Below are 15117 nucleotides of genomic sequence, written 5' to 3'. Positions count from 1 at the left end.
AGTCCAATGTTCAGCAATAATAATGTGTTCCTTTTACCCAATTGAGGGGGTGTTCTCATCATTGTCTTGTGCTGAGGGCAGCATCACAGCCATTGGCTACGCTGCGGGATTGTGCGTGGATCAGATTGTGAGTGGAGCTGGTTTGACTGGAGGGTGGAGCGAGTTTCTCAGGCCTTCAAATAAAAATGGAATATTTTTTTTAATAAATAAAATCTGCACCATTTGAAGGTCCCCAAGAATGTAGTGGCCTCCATCATTCTTAAAGGGAAGAAGTCTGGAACAACCAAGACACTTCCTCGAGTTGGCCGCCGGGCCAAACTGAGGAATCGGAGGTTTAGAGCCTTGGTCAGGAAGGTGACCAAGAACCCGATGGTCACTCTGACAGAGCTCCAGAGTTCCTCTATAGAGATGGGGGAACCTTCCAGAAGGACAACCATATCTGCAGCGCGCCACCAATCAGGTCTTTATGCTAGTGGCCAGATGGAAGCCACTCCTCAGTAAAATACATATCACAGCCTGCTTAGTTTGCCAAAAGCCACCTAAAGACTCTCAGTCCATGAGAAACAAGATTCTGAGGTCTGATGAAACCAAGATTGAACTCATTGGCCTGAATGCCAAGCATCACATCTGGAGGAAACCTGGCAACATCCCTACGGTGAAGCATGGTGGTGGCACCATCATGCTGTGGGGATGCTTTTCAGAGGCAGGGAGACTAGTCAGGATCAGTGGTGGAAAAAGTACCTAATTGTTATACTTGAGTAAAAGTGAAGATGCCTTCATAAAAAATTACTCAATTGAAAGTCACCTAGTAAAATACTACTTGGGTAAAAGTCAAAGTATTTGGTTTTAAATCTACTTAAATATCAAAAGTTTAAATCATTTCAAATTCCTATTTAAATAGACCAGATGGCACGATTTTCTTGTTTTTTTTATTTACGGATAGCCATGGGCACACCAACACTCTCACACACAGGTTGTAAATTAAGCATTTGTGTTAGTGAGTCCGCCAGATCTGAGACAGTAGGGATTCTCTTGATAAGTGTGTGAATTGGACAATTGTTCTGTCCTGCTAAGCATTCAAAATGTAACAAGTACTTTTGGGTGTCAGGGAAAATGTAAYGAATAAAAAGTACATCATTTTATTTAGGAATGTAGTGGAGGAAATGTAGTCAAATATAAATAGTAAAGTACAGATGCCACAAACTACTTAAGTAAAAATACTTTAAAGTACTACTTAAGTACTTTACACCACTGGTCAGGATTGAGGGAAAGATGAATGGCGCACAGTACAGAGAGATCCTTGATGAAAACCTGCTCCAGAGCCCTTGGGACCTCAGACTGGGGCCTTCCAACAGGCCAACAACCCTAAGCACACAGCCAAGACAACGCAGGAGTGGCTTTGGGACAAGTCTCTGAATGTCCTTGAGTGTCCTAGCCAGAGCCCGGACTTGAACCCGATCGAACATCTCTGGAGAGACCTGAAAATAGCTGTGCCGCAACGCTCCCCATCCAACCTGACAGAGCTTGAGAGGATCTGCAGAGAAGAATGGGATAAACTCCCCAAATACAGTTGTACCAAGCTTGTAGTGTCATACTCAGGAAGACTTGAGGCTGTAAACACTGCCAAAGATGCTTCAACAACGTACCCTAGTAAAGGGTCTGAATACTTATGTAAATGTGATATTTCCAGGTATTTTCTATTTATTTTTAAAAATATTTTTGCAATAAATGTTAACTGTTTTTGATTCATCATTATGGTGTATTGTGTGTAGATTGATGAGGGGGGGAAACTATTTAATTCATTTTAGAATCATTCTGTAACGTAACAAAATGTGGAAAAATTTGAGCGGTCTGAATACTTTCTGAATGCACTGTATCCACTTTAGAAGTGAGCAGTGCAAGAGATTAATTTGTTTTTAATTGCGAATTCGACGGCCGAGGTAATTTCCTCCCAAACAACCTCTCTGATACTATTGGCCAACTCTTTCTGTTGTCAGGTTTTGAGAGCTGGCATGTTCCCACAGGTGAACTATGAACGGACAGAATATGCCAGCTACRGAAGCGAAATACACTTGCTATTGTTCCTTGTAATACAGTGAACGTCCCACACCTTAATTTGATGTTTATATGTTGACAATTATCTGATATGTAATGTCCAGACTCCCATTAAGGTGAGTATAGATTTTGAAGTGACTTTGCATCGGAGGAGGCTGGTGGGAAGGCTCAGTGGAACGGAGTCAGGCACGTTGTTWAAATTTTTCTTGTTTGGTACCGTTCCATTTATGCTGTTAGTGAGCCCATCCTCCTATAGCTCCTCCCACCAGCCTCCTCTGCTTTACTTTCCAGGTTTTTTCACAATTAGATCTTATTAGTGTAATAACATGTTTGAGAGGATGGCCTGACCCTAAACCCAGACCCTACCAAGTTAGGCCTACCCTTCCCTATAATTATGAGATGTTAAATCGAGGTCCTGACAAGAGTAGGGAGGGAGTGTTTACCCTGGTGTCTTGGCTGATTGCCAAGATGGCCATCATATTACCCTGGCCACCTAATCATCCCCAGCTTCCGACTGTCATCTCCCCYGCAACTCTTTCCCAGGTTGTTGCTGTAAAGTGTTCCCACTTCTTAGACAACTTACCTGGTAAGTTGTAAGTCGCTCTGGATAAGAGCGTCTGCTAAATGACTTAAATGTAAATGTAAATGTAAGTAAAAAATAATGTGTTAAAAACAAACAACTCTCTTGTGTTTCTATTAATTCAATGAAAAACCAAATACAATTTTGTATTTAGGAAGTGGTGGGCCTCTGCATTTTGGCTCATTAAACATTCTTTTGAACTTTCCCAAATGCAGACCGCCTTTGTCTGCCCACTGGCACTGACTACAGAACAATAGGAGTGGGAACGGGTATAGGGGGATAGAAGCTGACAGGAGACTTGTGTCCGGGGGGGGGGGGGGGTGTCCTACCATGAGGGAAATGAGGAGGGGTGAACCTGCTGGTTTGGGAGGGGTCTGGGAAGATATGTGAGTTTTAGGATCGGTCTTCTAAGGAAGATATTTGACCTGTTTAAAAAGAGGTAGGGCACACAGACACTCACCCACACACTGAGGTACATAGATTGCCATCAGAGCATATTAATAATTAAAACAGGTGTGAGAGAAAAGGGAGCTTTAAAGCTGAGAATTGAGGCCAAATCACTTTTTTTTTTTACACATTCCTTTGTGTCATTTGTCTTCCACCCTCCCTTTGCTCTCGTATCCTCTCTTTGGGCTGAGGTTAACAACATTCAGTGGGCCAGAAGGGCTCGCTATAGAGAAGGGGAATGGGTGGAACTAGCTCTCTTGATAAGTGTTGTTCTCACGCTGAAGTGTCAGTTGCACCTTCTTAGTGGGTCAGGACCAGTTGGTCCTGGTCTGTTCCTGGATGGGAGACCAGATGCTGCTGGAAGTGGTGTTGGAGGGCCAGTAGGAGGCACTCTTTCCTCTGGTCTAAAAACAATAATATCCCAATGCCCCAGGGCAGTGATTGGGGACATTGCCCTGTGTAGGGTGCCATCTTTCGGATGGGACGTTAAACGGTTGTCCTGACTCTCTGAGGTCATTAAAGATCCCATGGCACTTATCGTAAGAGTAGGGGTGTTAACCCCGGTGTCCTGGCTAAATTCCCAATCCGGCCCTCAAACCATCACGGTCACCTAATAATCCCCAGTTTACAATTGGCTCATTCAGCCTCCTCCTCTCCCCTGTAACTATTCCCCAGGTCGTTGCTGCAAATGATAACGTGTTCTCAGTCAACTTACCTGGTAAAATAATGGATAAATAATAAATAAAATAAATATAAATAGATAGATATCTATCTTTTTGGGAGACTTGACCAAATTCACATAGCAATGTGAGTTCTAGATCTGTCATTCTCATTTGAAAGCAAGTAAGAAGCGGTAGATCTGTTTTATTTCTATGCTTCCCGTTTTTGTTTTTACCTCTTACTTTCGGTTTTGTACACCAGCTGAAAATGTAAATATTTTTGGTTATGTAAAATATTTCACAGCAATTTAGATGACAATTTGCTACACTATACAGTGCATTCAAAGTATTCAAAACCCTCYAATTTTCCCACATGTTACGTTACAGCCTTATTCTAAAATGTATTAAATCGTTCTTTTGCCCCTCATCAATCTACACACAATACCCCATAATGACAAAGCAAAAACTTTTTTGGTGGGGAAGAGGAAAGAAGGAAATTACACATTTACATAAGTATTCAGACCCTTTACTCAGTACTTTGTTGAAGCACTTTTGGCAGCGATTACAGCGTTGAGTCTTCTTGGGTATGACCCTACAAGCTTGGCACATCTGTATTTGGGAAGTTTCTCCCATTCTTCTCTGCAGATCCTCTCAATCTCTGTCAGGTTGGATGGGGAAGCATCGCTGCAAAGCTATTTTCAGGTGTCTCCAGAGATGTTTGATTGGGTTCAAGTCCACGCTCTGGCTGGGCCACTCAAGGGCATTCAGAGACTTGTTCCAAAGCCACTCCTGCGTTGTTTTGGCTGTGTGCTTAGGGTTGTTATCCTGTTGCAAGGTGAAGCGTTGCCCCAGTCAGGTCCTGAGCACTCTGGAGCAGATTTTCATCAAGGATCTCTCTCTACTTCGCTCTTTTCATCTTTCCCTTTATCCTGACTAGTCTCCATGCCGCTGAAAAACATCCCCACAGCATGATTCTGCCACCACCATGCCTCACCGTAGGGCTGGTGCCAGGTTTCCTCCAGATGTGACGCTTGGCATTCAGGCCATTGAGTTCAATCTTGGTTTCCTTAGACCAGAGAATCTTGTTTCAGAGATGGTTGTCTTTCTGGAAGTTTCTCCCATCTTCACATAGGAACTCTGACAGACCTCCAGAGTGACCATTTGGGTTCTTGATCACCTCCCTGACCAAGGCCCTTCTCCGATTGCGAAGTTTGGCCAGGCTGCTAGCTCTAGGAAGAGTCTTGGTGGTTCCAAACTTTTTCCATTTAAGAATGATGGAGGCCACTGTGTTCTTGGACCTTCAATGCTGCAGATCTGTGCCTCGACACAAGCCTGTCTCTGAGCTCGACCTCATGGCTTTTGCTCTGACATACACTGTCAACTGTGGGACCTTTTTATATAGACGTGTGTGTGCCTTTCCAAATCATGTCCAATCAATAGAATTTTACCACAGACTCCAAGTTGCAGGAACATCTCAAGGATGATCAATGGAAACAGGAAGACCCTGAACTCAATTTCGAMGCTCATAGCAAAAGGTCAGAATAATGATGTAAATAAGGTATTTGTTTCTTATTTTTAATACATTTGCAAGAATTTCAAAACTTTTGCTTTTGTCATTGTTTATTGTGTGTAGATTTGATGAGGAAGAAGCAACTGCTCCAAAACCGCCATAAAAAAGCCAGACTACGGTTTGCAACTGCACATGGGGACAAAGATCGTACTTTTTGGAGAAATGTCCTCTGGTCTGATGAAACAAAAATAGAACTGTTTGGCCATAATGACCATCGTTATGTTTGGAGGGAAAAGGTGGAGGCTTGCAAGCGGAAGAACACCATCCCAACCGTGAAGCACAGGGGTGGCAGCATCATGTTGTGGGGATGCTTTGCTGCAGGAGGGACTGGTGCACTTCACAAAATAGATGGTATCATGAGGCAGGAAAATTGTGGATATATTGAAGCAACATCAATCAGGAAGTTAAATCTTGGTCACAAATGGGTCTTCCAAATGGACAATGACCCCAAGCATACTTCCAAAGTTGTGGCAAAGTCGAGATATTGGACTGGCCATCACAAATCCCTGACCTCAATCGTATAGAAAATTTGTGGCCAGATCTGAAAAGGTGTGTGCGAGCAAGGAGGCCTACAAACCTGACTCATTTACACCAGCTCTGTCAGGAGGAATGGGCCAAAATTCACCCAACTTATTGTGGGAAGCTTGTGGAAGGCTACCTGACACATTTGACCCAAGTTAAACAATTTAAAGGCAATGCTAACAAATACTAATTGAGTGATGTAAACATCTGACCCACTGACAATGTGATGAAAGAAATAAAAGATGAAAMAAATAATTCTCTATTATTCTGACATTTCACATTCTTAAAATAATGTGGTGATCTTAACTGACCTAAAGGCATTTTACTAGGATTAAATGTCATGAATTGTGAAACTGAGTTTAAATGTATTTGGCTAAGGTGTATGTAAACTTCCGACTTCAAATGTATGTAAACTCAGCAAAAAAAGAAACGTCCCTTTTTCAGGACCCCGTCTTTCAAAGATAAATCGTAAAAATCCAAATACCTTCACAGATCTTAATTGTAAAGGGTTTAAACACTGTTTCCCATGCTTGTTCAATGAACCATAAACAATTAATGAACATGTACCTGTGGAACGGTCGTTAAGACACTAACAGCTTACTGATGGTAGGCAATTAAGGTCACAATTATGAAAACTTAGGACACTAAGAGGCCTTTCTACTCACTCTGAAAAACAAACAAAAGAAAGATGCCCCGTGTCTCTGCTCATCTGCATGAACGTGCATTAGGCATGCTGCAAGGAGGCAATAAATTGTGGCGAGGGCAATAAATTCCAATGTTCGTACTGTGAGATTCTAAGTCAGCGCTACAGGGAGACAGGACGGACAGCTGATTGTCCTCGCAGTGGCAGACCACATATAACAACACCTTCACAGGATCGGTACATCCGAATATCACACCTGCGGGACAGGTACAGGATGGCAGCAACAACTGCCCGAGTTACACCTGGAACACCAAATCCCTCCATCAGTGCTCAGACTGTCCGCAATAGGCTGAGAGAGGCTGGACTGAGAGCTTGTAGGCCTGTTGTAAGGCAGGTCCTCACCATCACCGGCAACAACGTCGCCTATGGGCACAAACCCATCGTCGCTGGACCAGACAGGACTGGCAAAAAGTGCTCTTCACTGACGAGTCACGGTTTTGTCTCACCAGGGGTGATGGTCGGCTTCGTGTTTATCGTCAAAGGATTGAGCGTTACACCGAGGCCTGTACTCTGGAGCGGGATCGAGGTGGAGGGTCCGTCATGGTCTGGGGCGGTGTGTCACAGCATCATCGGACTGAGCTTGTTGTCATTGCAGGCAATCTCAACGGCTGTGCGTTACAGGGAAGACATCCTCCTCCCGCATGTGGTACTCTTCCTGCAGGCTCATCCTGACATGACCCTCCAGCATGACAATGCCACCATCCATACTGCTCGTTCTGTGCGTGATTTCCTGCAAGACAGGAATGCTTGTGTTCTGCCATGGCCAGCGAAGAGCCCGGATCTCAATTCCGTTGAGCACGTTCGGGACCTGTTTGTTCAGGGGGTAAGGGCTAGGGCCGTTGCCCCCCCCCCCCCCCCCCCCTAGAAATGTCCAGGAACTTGCAGGTGCCTTGGTCGAGAGTGGGGTAACATCTCACAGCAAATCTGGTGCAGTCCATGAGGAGGAGATGCACTGCAGTACTAAATGCAGCTGGTGGCCACACCAGATACTGACTGTTTACTTTGATTTTGACCCCCCCCCTTTGTTCAGGGACACACTTCCATTTGTTAGTCACATGTCTGGAACTTGTTCAGTTTATGTCTCAGTTATTGAATCTTATGTTCATACAAATATTTACACAAGTTTGCTGAAAATAAACGCAATTGACAGTGAGAGGACGTTTTATTTCTTTGCAGAGTTTTTTTGTGTGTGTAAACGCATCTACCTGCCACAGTTGCTGGTGGACCAAAATGTTAATTTCCTACCCTGGCCATAGGGCCACACATTGCTGACCTCTTCAGCTTTGTCTGTATTTAAGTTATTTGGTTGGCTATTGGTTATCATGAAGATAATCAGGCATAGAGAGATTAGGCATACTCTAAATTGACTGAGGAATGCATTGTCGAGAATAATTTTGTATTTGGCTTGTCACAAAACGAAGTATATTTTACTAAATGTCCAGTCAATTACACTGAGATTAAGAGAATGGCATGGGAGAAGATGCCGGAAGGCCTTTAGCGCTCCCCCTCTGGCCCTCTAACTTTTGGTTAACCTAACCTTGTGTAATGGTGTCTCATCATCCGAATGAATGACAGGACCATAAGGTCAGGCTGAACCACTGTTTCCAAATCTCCCCTAGCTAGTAGGCCTATTAAATGTAGCAAAATATAGACTACTGCCTGTCCCTAGTGCTCAAATCCTGCACACATTTGTTCCAATATTGTTGTTTAGTGTAGTGGTATATCGATGGTACAGATTGCTGTGTGTACTGTGATTCTGGACACTGCTGCCGAGGCTGTGTTTTTGAGAGCTCTGCTCAGGATACATGACTTGAGGCCTACCCAGCCAGGTTCAACAGTGACACAGCAGTAATATGATAGAGGGGCCGGGTGAGACATACATGGAAGCGGTAGAAAGGAGTAGGGAGAGGGAGGTTGTACTGGAAATTAATACTTTTGCATTCCACAACATGGTAGACTGGAGCAATGAAACAAAATGCTGTCCATTCTTCTTGCTTTTCCTCTGCCTCTTCCCTGTTTTTTAATCCCCCTCTAATTTCCCTTAGTGTTGTCACATGCCAGTGCAGGGTGAGGGAGTGTTGGTGTCAGAGGGCCGCCACTGACAATCTCCCAGCATTCCTTAGAGAATTTTTCCTAAGTCTATTCAAAAACTGTTTTATGATTTTCTTATGTCATTTCTGCTGATTTTTCACTCAGAAATCCCTTGTTGATTTGCAGTCTATATTGTGGTGTTGGGTTTCTTATGGTGAGCATGCAGACTCAGACAGCTCCTCATGGACTCTTACTCCAGGCCTCTTGATGGTTGGTTGGTGGAGTCAAGTCATACAGTTGTGCTGAGCTGTGGCCTGCAAATTGACTGAGGAGTTGCTGGAGATGTGCTGCATCAAATCAAGCTGGAACATGTTAGTTCATAGAAATGGAATGATTCATTCTCTTTCTGTTGGTTATGTGAAATGAGACTTGTCAGTGTCTGTTTTGTCAGTACTATCTGCCAGCCTTACTGGTGTGTTACTAGCCCTTCAAGACTGTAGTACATGTTTTATTAAACAGATTAATGGGGTTATAAAAATGTTGGTCATAACATGAGCCTGTCTTGTTTTTCAGTGGGGAAGACATCGTTGATTACCAGGTTCATGTACGATAGCTTCGACAACACCTACCAGGTGAGGCTAGACCACACATACAGAGTTGAATCTGGATATGATAGTTAGGACTAGGTTTATTACATCATTGGTCTCAATGCCTAACCCAAGTCCTGGTCCTACTACAGAATGGGCAGGCTTTTGCTCCAGACCAACACAATTGATTCAGCTAGTCAGTCTTTATGATTCGCCATTTGAGTATTGTGTGGTAGTGCTGGGCTTGACTACGCTGTAAAAAAATATATAGTTTAAACTAATTAATATTATTAACTAACTGGTTCCACAGCCTTTAAAAAAGAAAGTAACATTTCGGCTAGTGTTACATGAAATTAACATGTTTAGTTGACCCAAACTTGGCTCCAARTTAAGAAAACAGGCAAAAATTCAGTTAACTTCTTATGGCTGCAATCCCGCTACCGGTATCGATATGACAACAGCCAGTGATAGTGCAGGGCGCCAAATTCAAACAGAAATCTCATAATTAAAATTCCTCAGACATTCATGTGTCTTATATCATTTTAAAGGTAATCTTGTTGTTAATCCCACCAAAGTGTCTGATTTCAAATATGCTTTTCAGCGAAAGCACTACAAACGATTATGTTAGGTCACCACAAAACCACAATAAGCACAGCCATTTTTCCAGCGAAAGATAGCTTTCACAAAAACCAGAAATAGAGATAAAATTAATCACTAACCTTTGATTATCTTCATCAGATGACACTCATAGGACTTCATGTTACACAATACATGCATGTTTTGTTGATAAAGTTCATAATTATATAAAAAAATCTGAGTTTACATTGGCGCGTTAGATTCACTAGCTGCAAAAACATCAAGTGGTTTTGCATAGCCACATCGTTTCAACAGAAATACTCATCATAAATGTAGATGATAATACAAGTTATACACGTGGAATTATAGATATACCTCTCCTTAATGCAACCGCTGTGTCAGATTTCAAAAAACTTTACGGAAAAATAAACCATGCAATAATCTGAGACGGCGCTCAGAACAATAGCCAAATTAGCCACCATTTTGGACTCAACAGAAACCAGAAAATACATGATAAATGTTTCCTTACCTTTGATGAACTTCATCAGAATGCAGTCCTAGGAATCCCAGGTCCACAATAAATGCTTGATTTGTTCGATAATGTCCGTTATTTATGTCCAATTAGCTACTTTCGAATTGTTTACCAAAAGTCTCAAAGCGCGTCCACTATACGTGACGAATGTCCAAAAGTTCCGTTAGTCAGTAGAAACATGTCAAACGATGTACTGAATCAATCTTTAGAATGTTTGTTAACATACATCTTGAATAACGTTCCAACCGGAGAATTACATCGACTTCAATTGACCGATGGAACGGAGCTCACTCTCACGTGAAAGCGCCAGTTCATGCGTGGGCACCTCATGGAAGTGATTACTAATTCCTGTCTCCTTTGGCCCCCCTTCACATTAGAGTCATCAGACAAAGTTCTGTTGACATCTAGTGGAAGCCGTAGGAAGTGAAAACCCATCCATATCTCTGGTATTTTTCAATGAGAGCTTGGTTGAAAATCTGGCACCCCCAGAAAATATCCAAATAGGAAGTGGAACTTCTCAGGTTTTTGCCTGCCATATGAGTTCTGTTATACTCACAGACATAATTCAAACCGTTTTAGAAACTTCAGAGTTTTCTATCCAATACTAATAATAATATGCATATATTAGCAACTATGACATAGGAGCAGGCCGTTTACTCTGGGCACCTTTCATCCAAGCTACTCAATACTGCCCCTTCAGCCATAAGAAGTTAACTTAAAATAATGCGTTTGCGCAACTTGTCTCATCTTAATTCTACTAGAAATTATCAAATTTTATTGGTCGCGTACACATATTTAGCTGATGATATTGCGGGTGAAGCGAAATGCTTGTGTTCCTAGCTCAAAGTGCAGTAGTGTCTAACAATTCACAACAATACACACATCTAAAAGTAAAAGAATGGAATTAAGAAATATATTCATATTAAAGACGAGCAATGTCGGAGTGGTATTGACTAGAATACAGTATATACAGTGGCAAGAAAAGTATGTGAACCCTTTGGAAATACCTGGATTTCTGCATAAATTGGTCATAAAATTTGATCTGATCTTCATCTAGGTCACAACATTAGAGTCTGCTTAAACTAATAACACACAAACAATTATACGTTTTCATGTCTTTATTGAACACACCGTGTAAACATTCACAGTGCAGGGTGGAAAAAGTATGTGAAACCTTGGATTTAATAACTAGCTGACCCTACTTTGGCAGCAATAAACTCAACCAAATGTTTTCTGTAGTTGCGGATCAGACCTGTACCACGGTCAGGAGGAATTTTAGACCATTCCTCTTTACAGAACTGTTTCAGTTCAGCAATATTCTTGGGATGTCTGGTGTGAACTGCTCTGTTGAGGTCATGCCACAGAATCTCAATCGGTTTGAGGTCAGGACTCTGACTGTGCCACTCCAGAAGGTGTATTTTCTTCTGTTGAAGTCATTCTGTTGTTGATTTACTTCTGTGTTTTGGGTCATTGTCCTGTTGCATCACCCAACTTCTGTTGAGCTTCAATTGGCAGACAGATAGCCTTACATTCTCCTGCAAAATGTCTTGATAAACTTGGGAATTCATTTTTCCATCAGTGATAGCAAGCTGTCCAGGCCCTGAGGCGGCAAAGCAGCCCCAAACCATGATGCTCCCTCCACCATACTTTACAGTTGGGATGAGGTTTTGATGTTGGTGTGCTGTGCCTTTTTCTTTCTCCACACAGTGTTGTGTGTTCCTTCCAAACAACTTAACTGTCGTTTCATCTGTCCACAGAATATTTTGTTAGTAGTGCTGTGGAACATCCAGGTGCACTTTTGCAAACTTCAGATATTTTTTMGGGACAGCAGTGGCTTCTTCCATGATGTCCTCCCATGAACACCATTCTTGTTTAGTGTTTTACGTATCGTAGACTCATCAACAGAGATGTTAGCATGTTCCAGAGATTTCTGTTAGTCTTTAGCTGACACTCTAGGATTCCTCTTAACTTCTCACGAGTCACCAACCCTGATCCGGGTAGCAACCCCCCCCATGAGTAGCATAGCGTCACAAGTAATTGTGCATCTAAATATCATTAAATACAAGTCCAAGACACCAGATGAAAGATACAGGTCTTGTGAATAAGCCACCATTTCAGATTTTTAAATGTTTTACAGGGAAGACCACATTGTAAATCTATTAGCTAACACCGTTAGCAAAGACATGATTTTTTACTCCCAATAGTTTTTTCTGCGTCAGTAGCTATCACTAATTAGACTAAATAAAATATATATAGCCACTAACCAAGAAAACAACTTCATAAGATGACAGTCTGATAACATATTTATGGTATAGCATAGTTTTTTGGGGAAAAAGGTGCATTTTTCAGGTATAAATCACAGTTCTCTACATTGCGCTGCAATCTGAAATAGTGCTGACCCAGCCAGAACAATTACAGAGACCAACGTCATATAACGAATTACTCATCTTAAAACATTTCAGAAAAATACACAGCGTACAGATATTGAAAGCCCAACATCTGGTGAATCCAAACAATATTTCAGATTTATTAAATGTTTTTAACGAAAACAAAATGTAGCGCTAAATTAGCATACGCTATACCAGGCAGATTCGGCTAGGCGCCCACGGCAGTTCACATGCACAACAGATATGATATACATCGTAAATTGGGTCTTACTATGGCTGATCTTTCATCAGAATGTTGATCAAAGTGTCCTTTGTCAAGATGAGTCGTTGGTTCCGTTCAGAATTGTTCCTTCCCACTCCATTTAGCACAGGTACTGGTCGAGTGCACGGATCTCTCAACGTAAATAAAATCAACAACGGACACACAAAACTCCCGAAAAAATTCAAATAATCTGATTAAACTATATTGAAAAAACATACATTACGATGATATGGTCACATGTATCAAACAAAATTCGACACGGAGATAGTTTTCATCCATAACGCCAGCAAAACAGTACACAATCGCAGCTCCAACTCGTGCGAATCAGAAAACCGGAAGTTGTCGGTCACGCCAAAGAAATAGGTCTTATTTCACGTCAGTACCAGATAAACAAAGAATTTCTCCTCTGACGTCCTCTTGACACCCAGAGGAAGGCGAATGAAGTGTGTTTCTGGTCATAGGGGTCATGACCATATATAGGCAGAGCGTTGAAGCGAGCATAGACTTATTGCATTCTACTTCTTGGTCAGGGAAAGTGCTGTCAAATGACTTGTGTATCACTCAGAGACAAAATTGAAACGGTTTTAGAAACTAGAGATTGTTTTCTTTCCAATGGTATTATTTATATGCATATAGTAAGAGCAATAATTGAATAAGAGGCAGTTTAATCTGTAGAGCAAATTATGCTAATGGGAAAATAGCACCCCCTGTATTCTCAAGAAGTTAACCTCAATGAGCATTCTGCGCTGTGCTCTTGCAGTCATCTTTGCAGGACGGCCACTCCTAGGGAGAGTAGCTACAGTGCAGAACTTTCTCCATTTATAGATAGTTTGTCTTATCGTGGACTGATGAACATCATTACTTTTGTAACCCTTTCCAGCTTTATGCAAGTCAACAATTCTTAATCTTGGGTCTTCTGAGATCTCTTTTGTTTGAGGCGTGGTTCACATCAGGCAATGCTTCTTGTGAATAGCAAACTCAAATTTTGTGAGTTATTTTATGGGGCACGGCAGCTCTAACCAACATCTCCAATCTCGTCTCATTTGATTGGACTCCAGGTTAGCTGACTCCTGACTCCAATTAGCTTTTGGAGAAGTTTTTGGTTTCACATACTTTTCCCAACCTACACTGTGAATGTTTTAAATGATATATGCTAAATTGTAATTATTTTGCCACTATGGCCTATTTATTGCCTTACCTCCCTAATCTTACTACATTTGCACACACTGTATATAGATTTTGTTATTGACTGTACGTTTGTTTATCCCATTTGTAACTGTTTTTTTTGTCGCACTGCTTTGCCTTATTTTGGCCAGGTCACAGTTGTAAATGAGAACTTGTTCTCAACTGGCCTATCTGGTTAAATATTCAATATAGAAAAGAAAAATACAATTTGTGTTATTAGTTTAAGCACACGATTTGTCTATTGTTGTGACTTAGATGAAGATCAGATCAAATTTGATGCCCAATTTATGCAGAAATCCAGGTAATTCCAAAGGGTTCACATACTTTTTCTTGCCACTGTACATATGAAATGAGTAAAACAATACGTAAACATTATTAAAGTGACCAGTAAATCCATGTCTATGTACATCGGGCAGCAGCCTCTAAGGTGCAGGGTTGAGTAACCGGGTGGTAGCCGGCTAGTGACAGATAAATAAAATGGTGTTACTTGAGTGTACTTTTAACAGAGCTGAGATTTACTTTGAATTACAAAGTGTAGCAATACAGGTGAAATCAGTCATTGGCAGCCTAATCTCGGGAGTTGATAGGCTTGAAGTCATAAACAGCGCAATGCTTGAAGCACAACGAAGAGCTGCTGGCAAATGCAGGAAAGTGCTGTTTGAATGAATGCTTACGAGCCTGCTGCTGCCTACCACCGCTCAGTCAGACTGCTCTATCAAATCATAGACTTAATTCTAATATAATAAACACACAGAAATACGAGCCTTAGGTCAATAATATGGTCAAATCCAGAAACTATAATTTCGAAAACAAAACGTTTATTCTTTCAGTGAAATACGAAACCGTTCTGTATTTTATCGAACGGGTGGCATCCCTAAGTCTAAATATTGCGGTTACGTTGCACAACCTTCAATGTTATGTCATAATTATGTACAATTCTGGCAAATTAATTACGGTCTTTGTTAGGAAGAAATGGTCTTCACACAGTTCGCAACGAGCCAGGCAGCCCAAACTGCTGCAT

The 15117-nt window shown here is 41.7% G+C and overlaps 1 protein-coding gene across 7 annotated transcripts in view; it reads left to right on the top strand.

Moving 5' to 3' along the window:
* Positions 1-15117, top strand: part of rab6a (RAB6A, member RAS oncogene family) — a 31024-nt gene that overhangs the window by 5601 nt on the left and 10306 nt on the right. For all 7 annotated transcript variants that reach the window (XR_011481750.1, XM_024011527.2, XM_024011525.2 and 4 more), the window contains exon 2: positions 9141-9199. Coding sequence is in view for 6 of the 7 variants with exons in the window: in XM_024011527.2 (XP_023867295.1) it covers positions 9141-9199 (59 nt within the window). In the remaining variant the exon portion in view is untranslated. The remainder of the gene's footprint in view (positions 1-9140; positions 9200-15117) is intronic.

The sequence above is a fragment of the Salvelinus sp. IW2-2015 genome, linkage group LG20 (assembly GCF_002910315.2).
Source record: "Salvelinus sp. IW2-2015 linkage group LG20, ASM291031v2, whole genome shotgun sequence".
NCBI lineage: Eukaryota > Metazoa > Chordata > Actinopteri > Salmoniformes > Salmonidae > Salvelinus > Salvelinus sp. IW2-2015.
This window is presented reverse-complemented; position numbering and strand designations above follow the sequence as displayed.